The 19,552-nt window shown below is 52.6% G+C and overlaps 1 protein-coding gene and 1 long non-coding RNA gene across 11 annotated transcripts in view; one reads left to right on the forward strand and one right to left on the reverse strand.

Annotated features, from left to right (window-relative positions):
• LOC123608287 overlaps positions 1–3,313 on the reverse strand; it is a 153,759-nt gene extending 150,446 nt beyond the window's left edge. For 2 of the 8 annotated variants that reach the window (XR_006717177.1, XR_006717170.1), the window contains exon 1: positions 2,779–3,304. This is a non-coding gene — a long non-coding RNA (uncharacterized LOC123608287). Of the gene's footprint in view, positions 1–2,778 lie in introns of all 8 variants that reach the window. The other 6 variants (XR_006717174.1, XR_006717178.1, XR_006717171.1 and 3 more) reach the window with 6 other exon arrangements.
• Positions 3,314–6,222: 2,909 nt separating this feature from the next.
• NR2F1 (nuclear receptor subfamily 2 group F member 1) lies at positions 6,223–16,112 on the forward strand. Of its 3 annotated transcripts, none has more exons than XM_045497949.1 (3): positions 6,223–7,003; positions 9,437–9,964; positions 15,051–16,112. In XM_045497949.1, the coding sequence occupies exons 1-3, from the start codon at positions 6,541–6,543 to the stop codon at positions 15,329–15,331; spliced, it is 1,272 nt and encodes a 423-aa protein (XP_045353905.1). In that variant the 5' UTR covers positions 6,223–6,540; the 3' UTR covers positions 15,332–16,112. The 3 variants fall into 3 exon arrangements, with proteins under 3 accessions (XP_045353905.1, XP_045353914.1, XP_045353924.1); XM_045497958.1 differs by having other exon boundaries at positions 9,440–9,964; XM_045497968.1 differs by lacking the exon at positions 6,223–7,003 and adding an exon at positions 8,643–8,755.
• The last annotated feature ends 3,440 nt before the right edge of the window (positions 16,113–19,552 follow it).

A 19,552-nucleotide genomic window follows, 5' to 3' on the forward strand; every position in this document is an offset into this window, starting at 1 on the left:
GGGCCTGTGGGGACCACATGGCCAGAGAAAGACTTGAAAAGGGAGACTGGGGATCCCAGACCCTGGTGAAATTTTCCCCATCCCTAGACCAGCCTCACCAGGTGAGAGAGACCTTGGAGAGGACCGAGTAGAGTATATGTGGTCACTGGGCTGGCAGTCTCAAGTAGGGTACTGAGGCAAGGGCCACAGTGGGTCTAGGTCCAAGAGCTACCTCTATATGCTTAGACTTAAAGGCAACCAAGGTGGAGGACTTAGTTGAAAAAGGAGAGAGAGAGATCTGGAGAAGAGGCCTAAAATAAAGGTGGAAATTGCAACTGTGTTTTCTTCTCCTGCAGTTGAGTAGGCCTGGACACTTGCGGGGAATTTCAGTTTGTGGACCTACCTACTCCCACAAAATATGATTATTTTTATGTCCTCGTGGGGCGCATAAGGCCCCAGGACCAGTGTGCCAAGTTGAACCAAGAACAAAGGAGAGCTTCGCAGAGAGAAAGCAGAGCTGCCCAGGACCTGAGCTGACCCCTCAGTCCCTCCATGGAAGCCATTTTGCTGGGGCTGAGGCTGTGAGCACAAGAGGAGGCACACCCACACAGTGTGCAAACGCGATACGGAACACAAGGTCCGTAAGAATTGAGCCCTGGGTGTCGCTCGGGCTGTACAAGTCCCAGAGGCGGACAGCACCTTTCTTCCAAAAAGCTCAGGTTTCTTCCTGACCCCTGGCAAGACAGAAATTTGGCACACAGAGCCGGCAGAAGAGCGATCTCTCCACTGCTCTGAAAAGCCGAGATTTTCCACAGCTACGGTCACCACCGCCAACAGCCCCCATCTTTTGGATTATGGCCGGTTACTACATCCCTTTTTCCCTTCCTCCTGGAGGAGGGGGTGGCTTCGCCTGAAGCTTCGAGGGCCCCAATTCTCCCCATTCCCAGGGTCATGCCGGATCCCAGGGGCCTCTTTCATGTTTGGAAGCTCAGGGTGGGGGCTAGCGGAAAAAGCCCACAGTGAGGGTGAACGGGCGCCACCGCTCTCAGGAAGTCTCAGCTCGTCTTAGCGCCACGCCTTGTCCCTAGCCTGCGTGGCGGGACCGAGGCCAACCCAGTCCGGCTGGCTGAACCTCTAGCCCATGCAGCCCCGGGGCGCGGCCCGCGGCGTCGACTCCCCCCGCCCCCTGCGCCCGCCCTGCGCGCCCTCTGACGCAAACGCGCGCCCCTGCCCAGCGCAGAGGAAAGCGCTCTTGTAGGTTTTAATTGAGGCTCTTCCTTTCACGCACACCCCCTCAGTCCCCACCCCTGGGAGGTGACCCCTCCCCGCCCCCAGCCCTCGTGCTGCCGCGCGAGGAGCCAGGCTGGGCTGCGGGGCTAGGGATCTGATGCTTGGTCGCCGCCGCCGCCGCGGGTTCTCCACTCGGGAGAGCGGCTTGGTGTCCCTTTTAATCCGCTGACACTATCGCCCACATCAAAGAGGCAGCCATCGATCGCGTTACGTTAGGGGATCCCATTACAAACGGCGCCCGCAGGTGGGCGGCGGGAGCAGAGCTCGTCAGGCTCTAGCCATAGCCAGGCAAGGCGCGGGCAACCGGGCCAGCCCAGCCGGACCCCGCAGCCGGTTCCACCGCAGCTCCGGCTCTGCACTGGCGGCACGGATGCTAAACGCCACCCCCCTCCTCAGCCACCGCGCTGGAGGCCCGGCAGCGGTTGCCCACTGGTGGGGGGGGGGAGCGGGGGTGGGGGGTAGGATGATGGGGGTGGGGAGACCTGTTTTGAATTTGGACTGACGCTCGGCTGGCAGGATCCTCAGCTGCAGAAGGGCGCGACGGCCGCGGTCCCTGTCCTCGCGCTTTGGCGGGACAGAGGCTGGGTGAGGGTGGCTCCTGAGCAGGCCCCGCGGAAAGTTCTCCTCATCCCGCCCTGGCTGCCTGGACTCCGGCCCCGGCCTGCCGAGGCCAAGAGAGTCAACGCCTCCTCCCGGCCTGTCCGCGTTGCCAGCCCCGAGTTCAAAAGAAACAATTATCATTGCGTTACTTGCCTGGTGGAGAAGGACTTGGCGAAGTCTCGCTTCTGGTGCCCACGACTCACGGTCCAGGGTCCGAGGGTGGCTGGGCCCGCAGACCCGGCGTCCAGCGGGCCTCCGGTTCCCTGGAGCTCGCTTTCGCCGCCTCTTCCACTCGCTCTCTCTCCACGTTCTCTTTCCTTCTCCTTGTCTCCCTCTCTCTGCCTGCTTCCTCTACCCTCGACTGCCTTTCTCTGTACTAGATGGGGAGTAAAATTTAGAATTTGGATATAAAAAGCTTGTCCTTTCTTTTATTCTCTCTTTTTAATCTTCTCGTCTTTTCTTTCTTCCTTTTCCTTTTTTTTTTCTTTCTTTTCTTTTTTCTTTTTTTTTTTTTTTTTTTTTTTTTTTTTTTGTCTTTTAATCGTGTTCGTTTCACCTTTTAATTGACCAGGAGACGTGAGAGCGTTTATTTGGGGGAAAAGGCCGAGGACAAGGAGCTCCTGCCTGCCCCATTCGCCTCCTCTCCGTCAGCTGCGTACAATGGGCCGCCGCTTGCAGAGTGCATTGACTGTCTCTCCATTATTCGAGCTGGAGGGGCTGTGGGGCAGGCACGGAAAAGGCTTTATTCTGCTCTTTAAAATCATCGCTAGTCACTAAGCGGTCGCTGACTCCCGACTTGGAGGCTGGAGTGACCGGGAAGCGCAAAACGCACCGCGAACACGCAGCGTTTCCCAAACCCCTCCCTGGTGAAATTTAAAGTGAGAACGAGTATTAAAAAACAAACCCTACCTCTGTCAATACAGCGTGGCCATTTGCTCCCACCTTTACCTGAGGGCGTGTTGAGGATCGGGATGCTGGAGCTGAGACAAACTTTTACGCTCTCCCGAGTCGAAGGGCGGGCAGGCGAGCGCGGCTCCCACCCCCAGCGGCTGCCGCGGCGGCTTTGTCACTCCGCACAGCTCCGCACCCGCCTGAGCCTGCCTAGGGAGCGATCTCAAAACGAGGGGGGTGCGAGTGTGCTATTGGAGAATATGTAACTAATAGAAGTATCATTTTCCCCAGTACGATCTTTCAAGGAAAAAAATCCATTGAAAGAATTTTCAAAGTGCTGTCTCCGTTTGGAGAAAAGGCGCAGGCTGCCTGCGGGGAGGGGAGGAGAGACCCGGCTGTGCGCCTCCCGGGCGCGGCTCCCGTCCGCTAGGTGGCAGCCAGAGCCAGCGATTCCTGCAGGCCCCGCGGCGGGACCCGCTCCTCCCTCCCGCCCCTCCTCCCACGACCAATCGCCTTCGGGAATCGGGGTCTCTCTCTCTCTCTCTCTCTCTCTCTCTCTCTCTCTCTCTCTCTCTCTCTCTCTCTCTCCCCTCGCTCCCGCTCTCGCTCTCTCGCTCTCTCTCTTCTCTTCTCTCTCCCCATCCCTCCCTCCTCGGTCTCTCTCTCTCTCTCTCTCTCACTCTCTCCCCCTCCTTCCCCCTCTCCCCTCTGTCCTCTCTCGCGCGCTCTGTCTCTCTCTGTCTCTCTTTCCCTCGCCTTCCCTCCCTCTCGCTCTCCCTCCCGCTCTCCCGCTCTCCTCCCTCTCCCCTGCAGCTCCCCCCTCGTCCTCTCCCCACTCCCCTCTCCCCCACCTCTCCCCATCTCCCATTTTCCCTTGTCGGTCGCTCTCCCCTTTCCTCTTTTCCTAGGACTCTGACTTAACCGCACTAACCGCCCCCCCCCCATGAGGACTTACTACTGTTTTATTAATAATTATTTAAGCGTTGTTTGAAGTTTGGAACTGCCTGAGAATACCAAAGAGGAGAAAAGAAAGGAAAACCCAGACTGATTGTAAAGTTTATTTTTAAAATCATCATGGGATGAATAGGAACCGTTGATTCAGATTGATTTTGTGGCAATAGCTGCATATTCCAGGAGTGTGTTTTGTCATAATTAAACCTTTAAAACCATTATATACTTTGGGCCAAAAAATAGGAAGTCCTTACTTTGTTTCTTAAAACGATATAAAATGAGCAGAATCCACACTTGGATTATGCTTATATATGCGAACGAAGAAAACAATTCAAACCCAGTATATTTCATGAATCATTAAAATGGTGAGAGTTTAATTCCCATTAAAAATTTCCCTAACATATTCAACGACACTGTCTTCACGCTCATAAAACCTAATTTTAAAAACTTTTCAGAAGAAATCAAAATAATTTCCTTCTAATTCTCTTTTACCCATTACAAGGCTTTCTCCCCCTCGCCATCCCTTCCCCCTCTAGTGTTCGTGTGCGTGTGTGTGTGTGTGTGTGACCATAGACGACCCATACTAATCAGGTCTCAGAGTAAATAGCAGCGCAGGGCGATCTCAATGTAAATTGCGCTTGTCAGAAGCACACCCCCCCCCCACTTTCCCTCCTCCTCCCCTCACCATCCCCGTCAGTAGGTAGCTAAGAGGGAGGGGGAAAAAAAAAAAAAAAGAAAGAAAGAAAAAGAGGAGGGGGGGAGGGGCTCTCCAACCAATGGCGTGCGGGAGGCTTGGCTAACCTTAGGCTCCCATTTTCTCTCCCCCCCGATTCAGGGCTCTGACCAGTCAGTCGCCTTTGATTATCAGTTGCCAGCAGCCCTTCTCTTGGCTCCTTGACACGAGCTCCATATAAGGCAGCGATCTCCATAGAAACGTGTCAGTTTCAATAGTAGTGTCAAAGTTCACTATATACAGACATTCGCGCAGATCCCCCTTTCGGAAACATTGCTCTGCGAGTCCTCCCGTTTAAACGCATTCAATTTTGGGGTCTCTCTCTCTCTCTCTCTCCTCTCTCTCTCTCTCTCTCTCTCTCCTCTCTCTCTTCTCTCTCTCTTCTCCTCCTCCTCCGCCTCTCTCTCAATCTCTCTCAATCTCTTTCTCTCTTTTCTTCCCTCTCCTCTCTCCCTTTTCTTTTCTTACATATTCTATTAGTTGTTTCCCTTGTATTCTTCTTCTTTCTCTTTTTCTCCCTCCTCCTTGTCTTTTACTCCATTCCTGCAGAAGAGAGAGGGCTAAACTTTAAAAAAAAAAAAAAAAAGGAGGAGGAGGCACCCCCTTCGTATTCTTCTTATCGTTATTTTATACATATATGATTTTTTTTTGGAGGGAGGGTGTTGGTTCCCGGCTGAAGAGCACTTATTTAAAATACTAAAAAAAGAACATTTTTGGGCGATCTCCAGGGTTTTTTTAACTAGCTCTGTGTGTTATAGCAGAAGAAGCAGAAGAAGGAGCAAGAAAGAGGAAAAGAAGAGGATTATTTATTCGACCTACTTTGGATGTCTCTCGCTTTTTTTTTAATTGAAATTCTTTTTCTTCTGATTTTTATTTTTTCGATTTTGCTGTGAATTCGTCGCCGGCGTGAATTATCTCGTATTTTTCTCCCTCTCCGTCACCTCCCGAAAGAAGAAGGCAGCGAGAACCCGGCGCCACCGGCACAACAAAAAGAGCAAAGTGTGTGATCCTCCTCGCCGGCTGCCTCCCTCTCTCCAGCGCTGCCTTCCTGAATGGCTGGCTGCGTCCAGCCCTGGACCTGGCCCCCCGACACCAACGCGCCCTGATCGCCGCCTGCAGCCTCGCCCCGCGCCCTGCTCGGTTCACCGCGCTCCCCTCAATCCAGAGCCCAGCGAGGGCTCCCGCCGGGACAGCCGCGGCGGCGCGGGCGGCCCCGACCCGAGCTCGCGCTCCGGCTGCGGCCCCGACTCCAGCTCGGACTCCGGCCCGGGCCCCGGCTCCTCCAGCGGCGCTCGCCGCTGCAGCTGAGGCGGCGACTCCAGCGGCGCCTGCAGCCGCGACCTCCTCCTCCTCCTCCTCCTCCTCCGCCTCCTCCTCCTCCGCCGCCGCCGCCGCCGCCGCCGCCCTCGCCGGCTTCCTCTATGTCGCCTCAGCCGGCGCGCAGCGTGTAGCCCGAGCGGCCGGCGGGCGGGCGGGCGCCCGGCGCGGGTGAGCGAGTGTGTGTGAGAGTGTGTGTGTGCGCGGGGGTGCGGGCGAGGCGGAGGGCGAGTGTGTGCGCGCGCCGTGGCCCATGCCCGCCGCCCCCGGCGCTGCGCCCCGCGCCGCTCCCGGCTGCCGCCTGTGCCATTTCTGATTTTGCAACTTGGGGAAGAAGAAAAAAGCGAGAGAAGGGAGCTTGCTCCGTGGGGGGGGGTGGGGAGGGGGGGGAAAGGAGAGCGTGGCCCCCCCAGGATCGGAGCGCGGGGGGAGCGGGCGAGGGGAGCAGGGGTGTTGGGGGGGGGAGCCTGAGAGCCTGGGGGGGCTGCAAAAAGAGAGAAAGAAAACAGCAGGAACCACAACAAAACGCCAGCAGGGCGGGCGGGCGCGCAGCAGCAGCGGGGCGGCCGAGGCAGTAGCGGCGGCAGCGGCGGCGGCGGCGGAGGCAGCGGCCGGTGCCCGGCTCGGGCTCGGCTCCCGCGACCCCGGGGCGCCCGGCGGGCCCCCCGCCCCCTCCCCCTCCCCCCTTCCCCTTCCCCTTCCCCTCCCAGCGCGCCCGCGCGCCCCACGGCCCTCGGCGAGCAGCTCGGCTCCCCCCAGCGCTCCCCGGGCCCAAAGATATGGCAATGGTAGTTAGCAGCTGGCGAGATCCGCAGGACGACGTGGCCGGGGGCAACCCCGGCGGCCCCAACCCCGCAGCGCAAGCGGCCCGCGGCGGCGGCGGCGGCGGTGGCGAGCAGCAGCAGCAGGCGGGCTCGGGCGCGCCGCACACGCCGCAGACCCCGGGCCAGCCCGGAGCGCCCGCCACCCCCGGCACGGCAGGGGACAAGGGCCAGGGCCCGCCCGGCTCGGGCCAGAGCCAGCAGCACATCGAGTGCGTGGTGTGCGGGGACAAGTCGAGCGGCAAGCACTACGGCCAATTCACCTGCGAGGGCTGCAAAAGTTTCTTCAAGAGGAGCGTCCGCAGGAACTTAACTTACACATGCCGTGCCAACAGGAACTGTCCCATCGACCAGCACCACCGCAACCAGTGCCAATACTGCCGCCTCAAGAAGTGCCTCAAAGTGGGCATGAGGCGGGAAGGTGAATATTTCTTCTCTGCTTCTTTCCCTGAGCTTCGCCCGCCTCCCCGGCCCTCTTTCTTTCTCTCGCGGGGGTGGCTGCTGTATGGGACTGGAGCTCCTGCGGTCCCTGCCCCGTCCCAGCTTCCCCTGTCCCCGCTGCCTTCCACCCCCGGCGTCACCCCCCCCCCCACCACCAAGCTCGCTGCCGCTGCCTCCCCCTCCCGGCCTGCGCTCCTCTCCCCGGCTCCTCCACCCCTCCCGCTGCCTGCTCAGGATTGTGTCCCTGGGATCGTGAGCTGTGGCTGAAAATCCCCTTCCTTCCTCTGTCTTGGATGTGCTCGGTGTGTGTCCCTTTCCCGCGTGTGCGTGAGGGTGCTTGCGGGCTGTGCTGGCATGAACTTGGGGAGGGGGTGCTTATTTCCCCCAGAAAACTCTTTTCTGTGTTTTTCATTCCACTTTCCCCTCCACCTCTTCATACCCTTTATTTAAAATTGGGGAGGGCTGGGGACTGGAGTACCCAGAACCATAGATTCACTGCTGCATCATCCTTTTGGAAGCTTAGCTTGGAAAAAGAGGAGTGAGATTTATTGCACTTGTAGGTCTAATTAGGGGGGAAGGGGGGCTTCTGGCCTGTTCACTGGTTCCCTCTCCTCTTCACCGAGCTGGGGCCGCCTCCTCCAGAGCTGTGGCCTTGTTTTCACCCCTCTACTTTGAAAGGAAAGTTTGTGACTGAACCGTCCTTTCATAGTTGTGTCATTTTTTTAAAAGCATGATACTCGTTTTATTTCTTCATCAAACTCCACCCTCTGCTTAAATACTGCATACAAATTACAATTTACAACGGCAGTTACCGATCCTTCTGATTTGGCTATAATGCATAGACTGCAGCTGGCATGAGCTTCCCCTTCATTTAATCCCTGTGTTGTATGGGTTTGGTTTCTTTTAACACAACTTTTGATGTTGTATTTAGATATGCTTCATGTTCATGTGGCAGGAGATGCAGCACTTTTCTTATAAATATACTTAGCCGTTTACAGTTAAAGTTTATCTCCTGACAATCATTAAAGATGTCTTATAGTCAAATTAGCGAACCAGTCAATTTTGCAGAATGCAGATTACTCCTTCTTGTAATTGACTTTAAAATTATATTTTATATGCCACAAGAAAAGAAATTGAATTCCTTCAGATCTCAAGGAGCAGGCAAATATGACGACTTCATTTCCAGCTCCAGGGAGATTTTGTAGGCATCTGAAAAAAAAAAAAAACTGAATTGTGCTCTCATTTAATTGAAAAATAACTGCCAAGTTCAAAACTATAATTAGAAAAAAGTATTCTAGCTGTTATGTTTCAAGAGCTTAAATTGCATTGGGGCTTGCATTAAAATTAGAATCAAAGCAAACTTAAGAAAATAGTGCACAACTTGAAATAAGACAGCTATGTGTACATGGACATATCTATATTAATTTGTTGGGGGGAGAGTTCAGTAGCCCTAACTTTTCCTAAAGTTGTCTTTGTTTACATGGCAATTTAAAGCGCTGGCACTGTTGAAGTAAAACATACACATTAAAAAAAAAAAAAAAAAAAAACTTTGGTCAGCTTTAAGAACTCAAAGCATGCTTACGTTTTGCATTCAGATGGTTAATGAATCCAGTGTTTTTGCAGTTGCAAGCTCGTGCATTCACTGGGCAAAAGCTGGCTGCAGGTTGCAGTGGCACCTCACAGGACAGACATTAATTCTATTTCCCACTTTTTTCAATAATGTTTGGCTACTGTAAGTTCAACTTTTTTCTTGAAAATTTTCAATTTTCTGTTGCTTTTAAGAGTGAACTTTGTGTGGGGCGAAGGGGAGGAGGGGACATGGGGAGGGGTGCAGGGTACTTGTTTTCTATTCAAAAGTTGTAAGTGGTTATGTAACTTGTATCTATTTTAAGGATAATTCTATAGCATTTGGGGAGAATATGGAAACATTTTGAGCAAAACACTGCTTGCTTGCAAATGAAGAGGCGGCTAGGCATTTGCCTAGAACCACAACCTTTCTCTGGTGTTCGCCTGTTCTTTTTTGTTTGTTTTTGCTTTACTTTGATTTGTTTCATTCTGGAGGGGTGAGTGGTATTTCATTAACCTGAGTGTTACACCTTGGTGGTGAAGGGGTTGGGTGCGCTTTCTTGACCATGCCGGGCTGGGGGCCCTGAGGTCAGGCCTAGTTCTGGCAGGGTTGGGGTGGCCAGGGGCGCAGGCGATGGCTGGGCAAATTGAGCCGCGGAGCTGGAGGCCCTCACCCCAGATTTCCTCCGGGTGTGGGCTGTGAGTGAGAGCGAGCGCGAGAGAAGATGCACCGGGCGCCTGTGGCTGCAGAAAGAGCCTCCGCATTGTGTCGGGTGCGCTGCGGCACGCCGATGTTCGCAAGCCCCCTGGATGCACATTGCCTCTTTTCTCTCTTTCTTTTTGTCAGCGGTTCAGCGAGGAAGAATGCCTCCAACCCAACCCAATCCAGGCCAGTACGCACTCACCAACGGGGACCCCCTCAACGGCCACTGCTACCTGTCCGGCTACATCTCGCTGCTGCTGCGCGCGGAACCCTACCCCACGTCGCGCTACGGCAGCCAATGCATGCAGCCCAACAACATCATGGGCATCGAGAACATCTGCGAGCTGGCCGCGCGCCTGCTCTTCAGCGCCGTCGAGTGGGCCCGAAACATCCCCTTCTTCCCGGATCTGCAGATCACCGACCAAGTGTCCCTGCTGCGCCTCACCTGGAGCGAGCTGTTCGTGCTCAACGCGGCCCAGTGCTCCATGCCGCTGCACGTGGCGCCGCTGCTGGCCGCCGCCGGCCTGCACGCCTCGCCCATGTCCGCAGACCGCGTCGTGGCCTTCATGGACCACATCCGCATCTTCCAGGAGCAGGTGGAGAAGCTCAAGGCGCTGCACGTCGACTCAGCCGAGTACAGCTGCCTCAAAGCCATCGTGCTGTTCACGTCAGGTGAGGCTGTGGCCGCTGGGCGGGCAGGCCGCGCCGGGAGCGACAGTAGGCCGCGCTCCGCGGGGCCCGGCCTCCTACGCCGCGTCGCCGCGCGGGCCTGGCCGGCCCTCGCCAGACCTTGGGCCCGGCCGGGACTTGCGGCCCCCGCGCCCGGACGCGGCCCGTGGCGCCGCTGCCATCTTGGGAACGCGGCGGTGCGGGAGCCGAGGCGGCTGGGATGCGGGCGGCGGGCGGCCCGGCCTGGGGGCCTGGACCCCCACGAGGGGCTGCGGCGGCGGCGGCGGCGGCGGCGGCGGGTGCGCGTCTCGTGTGTGCGTGGGGGGTGTTGGATCTGTCTGGCTGCGCGAGTGTGCGGTGTGTATGTGTGTGCGATGAGCGTGTGCGTGTGTGTGCGCCAGCGCTTAGTGTTTCTGGGGGAGGAGAGGGAAGGAAGAGAACGTGGGAATGTGGCTTTCTCCTCTGTGTGGCAAGCTCCCTGGATGAGTTTCCCGACACAGAGAGATACACACATAGGTGGAAAGAGAAGAATACGCGCAAATAAATCATAAATAATCCCGCTTTATTGCTGCCTGATTTTCCCTTATCGGAAACCATTCATGTTTGCAGTTGCTGAGGTTATTGAGGGTCGTAAAAAACGGTTTCAATCTAAACAAGAAAGATAAAAAACAAAAGGAACACTGTAGATCCCGCAAGTATGGGAGGATTCCCGCCCCAGAGATAAATCTCATAGCCATGCAAAACACATGAACATTGGAAATTTAACAGAGTGCCTTAAAAATATCAAATTAAATGTAGGTGGTGGTAACATGCATGTTAACAATTTCTCTTATGATAGATGGTTCAAATTAACTTCCAGGAAAGTGCATTAACGTTGCCTTTGAAGGCTCTAGTCTGAGCCTCTGAGAACACTGCCCGCTTTTTATTATTGTAACCTGCAAGAGGGAAACATATAAACACCCGGGACAGCAGGTAATGGGGGGAAATATAAACAAAGCCAGAAAAGAGGCTGGTGGGGAACAGAGCTGCTCAGATTGGGTCTCCGGCCTTGCCCACTGTGAGTAGGGTTAGCTGCAGCTTTACCCCCATTATTGGCACTATTGTTTTTAATTTCTCCATTCAGAGAACAAATAAACCATCCTAATAAATCTATCCTAGAGCCAGGACCTCCAAAGGCCAAATTAAAACCATTCCTGAGCAGAGATGGCAAAACCCCTTTCCCAAGGCCTTGTTGAACAGTAAGCAATGGTATAATCTATCAATATTTCCTGGCTTTCATGCGTGAAGAATCGTATTTACATTGTATTAAAATGACTCTTAAATTTGCACAATATTGTAATGTAGCAAATGTAGTATTAATATCGATCTGAACAGCAGATAATTTATTTAGACAAGAGCATCTCATTTGTATGCAGGGTGGCCAGAGCCATGGACTTGGACTGCCCCCCTTTTACTTTCAGTGCAAATGCAGGTCTGCTAGTGGGAGAGGGAGTTATTCTTTGCAAGAGGATAAAGTGCAAACCTTAAAACAAATGGAAGATTTATTGAATAGCCTCCTCAGTGTTTGAATGCATTTTATCTTAATAAGTCTTCTTGATGGAAACGTGTTTTTCAAAAGTGACAAAGAGCCTGGGAAGCAGCAACCGGGCTGCTTTAGCTCTGGCAGGCCTGGGGCCTGGCTGGCTCTCTACTACCCAGCTCTTTAGCCAAATTAATCAGGAAGCAAGCCAGTGTCGGGGAAGCTGGGGTTTTAAAAATCTCATCCAGTGAGGTGTCTTGAAGCAGAAATGTGACTTGGAGCTGGACAGAGGTCTTCTCAGGAAAGATCTTTCCTCCCTTTCCCTTGTCCCCTACTAAGGTTCTTTGAACTCCCTTGACTTTTCTGATCTCCTGCCCTTTCCCAGAGAGAGGCAAGGACCGTGCTGGCTGCAGGGAGGATTGTGGAATTATTCATGCTTTTCTTTCAACTTGCCATCCTAAAACATCCCCGTGAAAAGTGTTCCTTTTTAAAAAGTTTTCCCGAAGAAGTTACTTGAACAAAGTCTTCAAGGTGCAAAGGAGGCTGAGAAGCGAACAATAACATTATTTTGTTGGAAATTGCAAGCAGAATATCTGAAAATGGAAATGGAGCTGTCAGTAGTAATTCACCCCCCTCCTCCATACAACACATTTCCACTTTTGACTAAACTTGTTTTGATTGCTAGCCAGAAGGGAATTCATGGGAAGCCTTCTCAAAGTCATCCAACTTTTAAGCAAACTTTGAATGATGGAAAAGACAGTTTTAGACATATTGTCCAACGAGGTTTGCTCCGGCTAAGTATTTGAAGCTGGCACGGGGGTTCCCTGTGGTGGTTTTCACATTTGGCCTCCGGATGGTATGCTTAATCCTTAATATTCTGGACAGCATCCAAGGACTAGGTCATGACCTGAACTTACTTTTTTAAAAAATTCATTAATTCATACACCTAAATGTTCCCTCAAATAAATGGGACCTCCTCTGAAAGGAGCCATCTAGTTAACATAAATACAATAAATCCATTTTCACCACAATAATAACTTTGATTTCTAGTTATGGCAGCTGATTACATCTATATTTCCTGAACACTAAACTCTTCTGAATGCACAACATGAAATACATTCTCTGCACTACAAAGGCTAAGCCGGGAGGGCCTGAGCAGTAATGGTTATTTATTTACATAATTTCTTTCCCATATACTTTAGGAGAAATATTGACACTACCATATAAAAAGTGAGACATTGATTTTGTACGTTTCTACCCCCTTTTCTTATCTTGGGTATATCTCCTGGGGTCTAAGTATGTACTGCGTTACACCCCCTGCTCACCCAGCGTTGCTACCACAACCACCCAATCGATCTGAGAGCTCACACTATCTATCCATAGTTGGGGGGGATCCTGTTGCAGGAATATCCAGAGAGGGAATGAATATCTAGAGTGGGAATCCAGGCCTGAAGTAGGACTCCTGCTGGAGAGAGGCCACAGAGCTGGCCGGCTGGCACCTGGCAGCCAGGCCCAGCTACAGGCATTCTGCCTTCAGAGGAGGAAAGAAATCCAAGCAGCCAGCACAGGGCCCAAGTAAGCCTTTCCTGGGCTTCTCTCTTTTGGAGTGGCATAGCTGGGAGAAGAGTAGTGTCCTTGCACTCTGGGGGCCCTAATTGTAAATATCAGATAAATATTTTACAGACCTGAGGGAATGCCATATGGGTGATTAAAAGAAAAAAAATCTGCTGGGGTATCAGTGGGTCTTTTTCATCCTGCATTGTCTAAGGCTGAAAGGGATCCTGTGGCATAATGGGCAGATAATGCATGTAAAGCAAGATATATGTAAATATGAGTCTGCATAGTGGCCTTTCAGCAGGGCCAGGTTAGCAATCAGGACCAAGGGCAGACCTCAGGGTCCCCTCTCTAAGCAATGAAGCCCCAAAGTGCTTCTGCCCTCGCCCTTCTAGCCATAAAAATCTCACTGGCTTCCCCAGTCAGGCCAGTGTGGATGCACCCAAGTGGCTGGCTGGAGTAATTAGACATCTGAGAGGAACCCATTCTGGATCTGGGGTCAGAGGGGACCTGCCTTAGAAGTTCTTGAATTAGCACTGGTTTTATTTGTATTTTTGCTCAAGGCCATTGCCTTGTAGATGAAGGTGTTAGAATGCTTTGTACATCCCAATTCTTGAAATATAAAGACATAAAGCTGAGGAACTCAGCAGACACAGGTTTCACTTTGAATCATTTGCTGTGACTTCTTAGGGTCACACTTACCCATTCACAATTATATAACGTCCTTTTGGGGGCATTGCCATGCATGAGTTTCTTCCCAGATCTATATATTAGCAAACTCTGCCTTTGATCTCTAGTCAACCTCCTGACTGGCTAAGGGCTCCTCTGTGATCTTCCTGTTTTTAAAATATTTATTATTAATACAAGAAATAACATGGGTGTTTGAACTCAGAGAGTAAGCTTTCACTTCATTCCTCTAATTCCCCCTTCTCTTCCATTTCTTCGCCTTTAGTTAGTTAGTTGATATAGTATAAACTGCTGTCTTGAAATATTTTTAGGAGACCGTGAGGAGCCTTGGTTGATATGAGATAAACACACAGGTTTTGAGATGCTGTCATTGTGTGCAAGTGCCTTTTTCCCCTTGGTCCTGCAACAGGAAGCCCATCTCCCCAAATCCCCCCTAAACTCCCCAGCTCCCAGTTTGGAAACAGCAACAGCAGCTGCCTCTAGCCCAGCTTTGTGTCTGATCGCTGAAGATGTCTCCTTCCTGCAGCCTGGAGTAACTGAGCCATATTCCTCCTGATTATTATACAGCTTACAGAGATGTGACCAATTTTCAATTACTTGATCTAAAGCACAGATAGAAGTATACACCCTCACCAAGGATTTGCTGCAGAGTTCTTGCTTGCATAGATAGTGGATCTCAAATCCTATAGTGCTAAAGCATGGGCTTGATCTGATTCCATGCAATGCCAGCCCATGACTCCTTCCCCCTCCCATGCGTTTGTTCACTATACAATCTAGGTTCTCCTTGAAGATTTTGGTTGGGGTCATTTGGGTTTGAGAGGGAGGACTCCAAGAAGCCTGTAAGAACTACCTCCAGGCTACATATTTCTTCAGGGCTTCTGAACACCCTGAAATCAGGGGCAAAAGGGGCAAAAGTCCTCACTTTAATGAGCACAGCGGAAAGATGCACCCCTGCAGGCGGAGGACAGGTTGCTACGCACAGCAAACATGGCTCCAGCATCGTACATTATTTAATCCAAAGGTGAAAGAGGAAAAACAAAGAGACTAGAGAGGTTGCTGCCTCTGCATGTGTGTGCTTCTGTCTCCAGCTCCCCTAGGCTTGATGGGGGTTTGATTTATTTTTATTTGTACTGGGGTCTGAGTGGGGGGAATGGTGAGGAAGGATTGGGAAGGTATGGAGAGGAAGATTTTTTTTTTTCTTTTCCCTTCTCTTTCTTTTTCCCTCTTTTACCAACTTAAAAAAAATTGAATGGCTTGTTTGTGCCTTTGCTGTTCACTAACCTGTGTATCCTCTCCCCTTGTGTCTCCTTCTTGTGGCTGCTCGGGCAGATGCCTGTGGCCTGTCGGATGCCGCCCATATCGAGAGCCTGCAAGAGAAGTCGCAGTGTGCACTGGAGGAGTATGTGAGGAGCCAGTACCCTAACCAGCCCAGCCGCTTCGGCAAACTCCTACTGCGACTGCCCTCCCTGCGTACCGTGTCCTCCTCGGTCATCGAGCAGCTCTTCTTCGTCCGTTTGGTAGGTAAAACCCCCATCGAAACTCTCATCCGGGATATGTTACTGTCTGGGAGCAGCTTCAACTGGCCTTACATGTCCATCCAGTGCTCCTAGACCTTGGGCGCTTCCCACCTGCCCCCACCCCCCTAGAGACTCAGAGGACCGGCGGGGGCCATGGACTCCAAAGCTTCGGGGACATCAGGTGGCTGTTGCAGGGTGCAGCCAGGCAGGGGGGAGGTGGGCTGGGCCAACAGGAGCAGCCCACCCTGCAGGAATGCAACCCGAGCTGCAAACCAGGAGAAAAAGAGACTCTCTTTAGGATCAGATCTGTGAACAAGTTGGAAAGGAAAGAAAAAGGACCTTGTGTCTGGTGAGAAAAGGAAAAAAAAATTTGAAGAGAGGACCATGAGAATTTTAATAAAACAGAAGGAGACTAATGGACCTTCCAGGATTTATTGTGGACGGATGTGGATATATTCTGTACAGAAAAACAACACACATGGAAGTGGACTGAATTCTATGTAGAAACACACACACACACGCACACACAAACACACACACACCCCAAACATTGTTATTCATTTTGTAAAATACTAGTCTTTATTTTCATTTTTTTGTAAAATTTAAACATCGTATGCACATAAAAAAAGGAAACAAGAATTAGGGGAAAATAACATTTTCCAAATAATTATAAAAAATTGTCCTGTGTCTATGTATCTATATCTGTTTTGTATTTTTTTCTGGTTCCAAACCAGATTTCCTGTGATTCTATACTAATAATTTTTGATATAACCCTTTGCTTCTTATAATGAGTGCGATATATGTTGTCGAGGCTGTTCTTCAAGAATTAAAATTGAAGTGAAAATTTAAACAAAAATAAAAGAATTTAGCAAAACCCATGTGTCTGGTTACTTGACAGATGTCATAAGTGCAAGAGAACCCTCCAATTAATTTTCACTGCAATTATTATTAGAATGGGGAGGTGAGGTGAAAACTTTTAAGGTCCATTACAAAGTTGTCTAGATGTATTTCCTAAACCCAAGACGCTGCCTTGGTTTTGTAAATGCAGGGGATCAGGCTCTGCATGGGCTGGGGTGGGCAGGGAGAGGGCAGGGCACCTTGGTTGCCCCCAGCAGCTCATGTCACCTCTTGGGTGGCTGGTGCTCCGCATGGAGCTAAGCAGGCAGCTGGGGTAGGCTCGGCTCGGCCCCAAGTGGAGGCCTAGTCTCGGTAGCCACCAGCTTCAGTGACTGCAGGTGGGAACATGCCTGGCTGGAGAGGCTGTGAAGAGAGGCATGGAGAGCTGTGGGGGTCTAGGGAGGAGAGGGCCGCTCAGAAGCCTCTCAGAAGACCATTGACCTCTCCTCAGCTCTGGGAGACAGAGTTAGGGCCTCAGCGCTGCCAAACCTAGCTTTGCTCCCCCTTTGGTCCGGAGCACAGCAGGCTAGGGTTTACCCTTCACTCCAGACCCTGTGACAGGGGTTCCCTGGAGGGCTCTCAAGCTCAGTTGAGCGAACGGAAAGGCCCTTCTGTGGCACTTAGGGACGTGGACCTGGAACCTGGGAGTTGGTGAGCTAGGTAGGCTAGACTACACTATTTACAGAAGCAGCATTTGGGCCCTAGTGGAGCATTCAGGGCAGAAACCTAACGCTGAGGCCTCACTTTGGGTGTGCAGGGGGCGAAGGTGGGGGGGAGTGCTGCCCTCTGTTACAGCTTTTGGAGCATGAATGTTTTATAGGATTCTAGTCGGTGTTGCGAGAACACATACTACCAAGGGAGCTTTTTCCTAACGTATTAATAAATCCCGATCTTTTGAAATAACACCTCTCACCTCCTCTCCCGCCCCTCACCCCAAACAGGCCTTGGATGAGGCAAGTGCTTCACTTTCAGAAGTCATTGACAAAAGTTTTGCTTTCCTTTCCTGCCTGGGAATCTCCAGGTTCCCCCACTCTTTAAAAAATGTATTAACAAGCTCTAAGCCGCCCGAAGTCTTCCTGTTCTAGGTGCAGTGCAGCCTGGGCAATGCCGGGCTCCGTGTGGAGAAACCCCCGCAGGTCGCCCGCCGCCCGGCCTGAGACTTCGGGAGACTGGGCGGGTACCGCGTGTGGTGTGTGGGGCCGCCAGAGGCCGTCCCACCGTCCCACCGTCCCATGGGTCCCCACCTGCCTTGGGCCTCAGCCTTTGCGCTACACCCAGGGGTAGTGTCTTTGGGCCTAGGCTGACTTGCCTGCACAGTGAGCACCCAAGGCAGGAGGGGCAAGGGAAGAGCTCCTATTTAACCCCTGACCGCCTCCCAGAAAGTCTCCGAGAGCCCTCCCGGGCTTCGGGATCAGGGAATGTGGGGAATTGGGGTGGGGTAGGCAGCAGCCGGGCGCGGAGGGGGAGGGGAATCGAGCTGCCTCCAAACGCTCACGGATCTTTGCTGCCTTTCTTGAAATGAGATATAAATATATTCATTACAGTGTGATCCCTCTGATGAAAACAGATAAACATTTTTGTAGGTCGGAAACGTATTTTTCAATTAATTTCAATATGGAGGCCCAAGCACAAAGTGCCCAGTGTGGGGACTGGCCCGCAAGCCGAGGCCCGGGGTTTACTAGGCACTTGCTGTGGGGTCCAGAGGTGACAGCGGTAACCTGCCTCTTGCCTGACGCGGCTGGAAGCGCTGCCCATGGCCTGAGGGATCCAGCGACCCTCCTCAGCCTGGGTCCAAGACCCGGGCTGGCCAACCACGGTGTAGGAAGCAGAGCAGGCCTTCCTACGTATGGCTTCACAGACCCCTTCGCAGACTCAGTCCAGGAACCAGGACACTTGGGGCCGAGCGGAAGAGAGAGGGAAAAGGTGGTCGGCTCCCATTCTTGGCGGGGCCGGTCTAGGGACCCGCAGGCAGAGGGTTTCTCCCGTGCTGTCTCCCTGGTACATACGGAAAGGCAGTTGTCTTCAGAGGTCTCTGTGTGTCCCAGCCAGAGAGACAGAGATTCCCCAGAGATTCAGTGGCCCTGTGGGCGACCCTGCGGTACAAGACCGGCTGCCTGCGTTCCGTGGTTTTTCACTCTCAGAGCGCGCAGTCGGGACCCACAAATCTGATCCTGCTAAGGCACGTTTTGAAGCCGAGACTGCAGCATTTAAGCCATGGGTTAAACCTTCCGAGACCACGAGAAAGCGTCCTCTCTGCTCCCAGGGCATTTTAAAGGCTCCTTGGCGGGGCTGACCAGTGTCTGTGGCCCAAGAGCTGGGGGGTTCTAGTGGCCCCGGGGCCTCCTTGCTGTGCGAAGGGCAGCCCCAGTAGGGGTCGGGCCGCTTCCGTTCAATGTCCTGTGCCCCCTCAAATCCTGGAAGCCAGTGGGCAAAAGGAGACATGGAGCAGGTGGGAGTCTCCTCTGCCTGGGTGGCCGCCGGGAGGCCCCTGAACGATGAGCCCGCTTTCGAAACGAGCGCCAGGGGGAGCAGTGGAACTTGGGTGTGAGGCCACAGGCAGGTGTAGGTCCGACGGTCACCTTGGGGCTCGCAGTCATGCCTCGGCCTACGGAGGCTTAGCAGCCCTAAGGAGTTGGGAGAATAGGATTGGGCTAACCGGGTGGGATACGACTGACTGGGTCCCCAGGACCAGAGGAAATACAGCTTAACAGTTGGAGAGCGGCCCACACAAGGTGACTTCCCTCTCAAAATTACCTGTGACACATGAAAGTCAAACACTCCCTCTTCTAACCCAAACACTTGCTGGGCGACTGAGAAATTTAGGGGCTTTGAAGTCGGTTTAAACTACTTTAGCCACAAGCTTTTCTGAAAGCATCAAAAAAAAAAAAAAAAAAAAGCCATCTTAGGACGCGCTATCCTCTAGGACTCTCTAGGGTACCAGGCTGCGGCTCCTCCGCCGCCTGGGGACAAAGAATGGCGCAAGGGAGTTAAGATGCGACCTCTGCCCCCACAGGCACACCCCATCCTGCGACCAGGCCTGGGGGAAGCCCAGGGGTGGGAATGGGCCTCCCTTCTGGCCACTGGAACAACCTTGGGCTTCCGGGACTCTGCCCCTTACGTTGGTTTCAGGCCCTCGGTCTCTGGCTGTCGGAAAGGGTCTCACAGGGCTCCCGGAGGCCCACCGACCAGCTTTGAGCTCAGGGGCACTAGGGATATGGAGCTCCCTCGATCCAGACCCACCTGAGCTCGGCTGCTTGGTGAGTGCAAAAAGTTTTCTTTAAAAAAAAAAAAAAAAATCCTCTTCTTCAGCGTATAGGCAGTCCTTGTATCTCCTACAGTGCCAGAATCACCTCCTGTAAGCTACTCGATTCTTCAGAACAAATCACCTGAATGTCTCTACAAATGGAAAACCATGGA

Source organism: Leopardus geoffroyi, chromosome A1, assembly GCF_018350155.1.
Source record: "Leopardus geoffroyi isolate Oge1 chromosome A1, O.geoffroyi_Oge1_pat1.0, whole genome shotgun sequence".
Lineage (NCBI taxonomy): Eukaryota > Metazoa > Chordata > Mammalia > Carnivora > Felidae > Leopardus > Leopardus geoffroyi.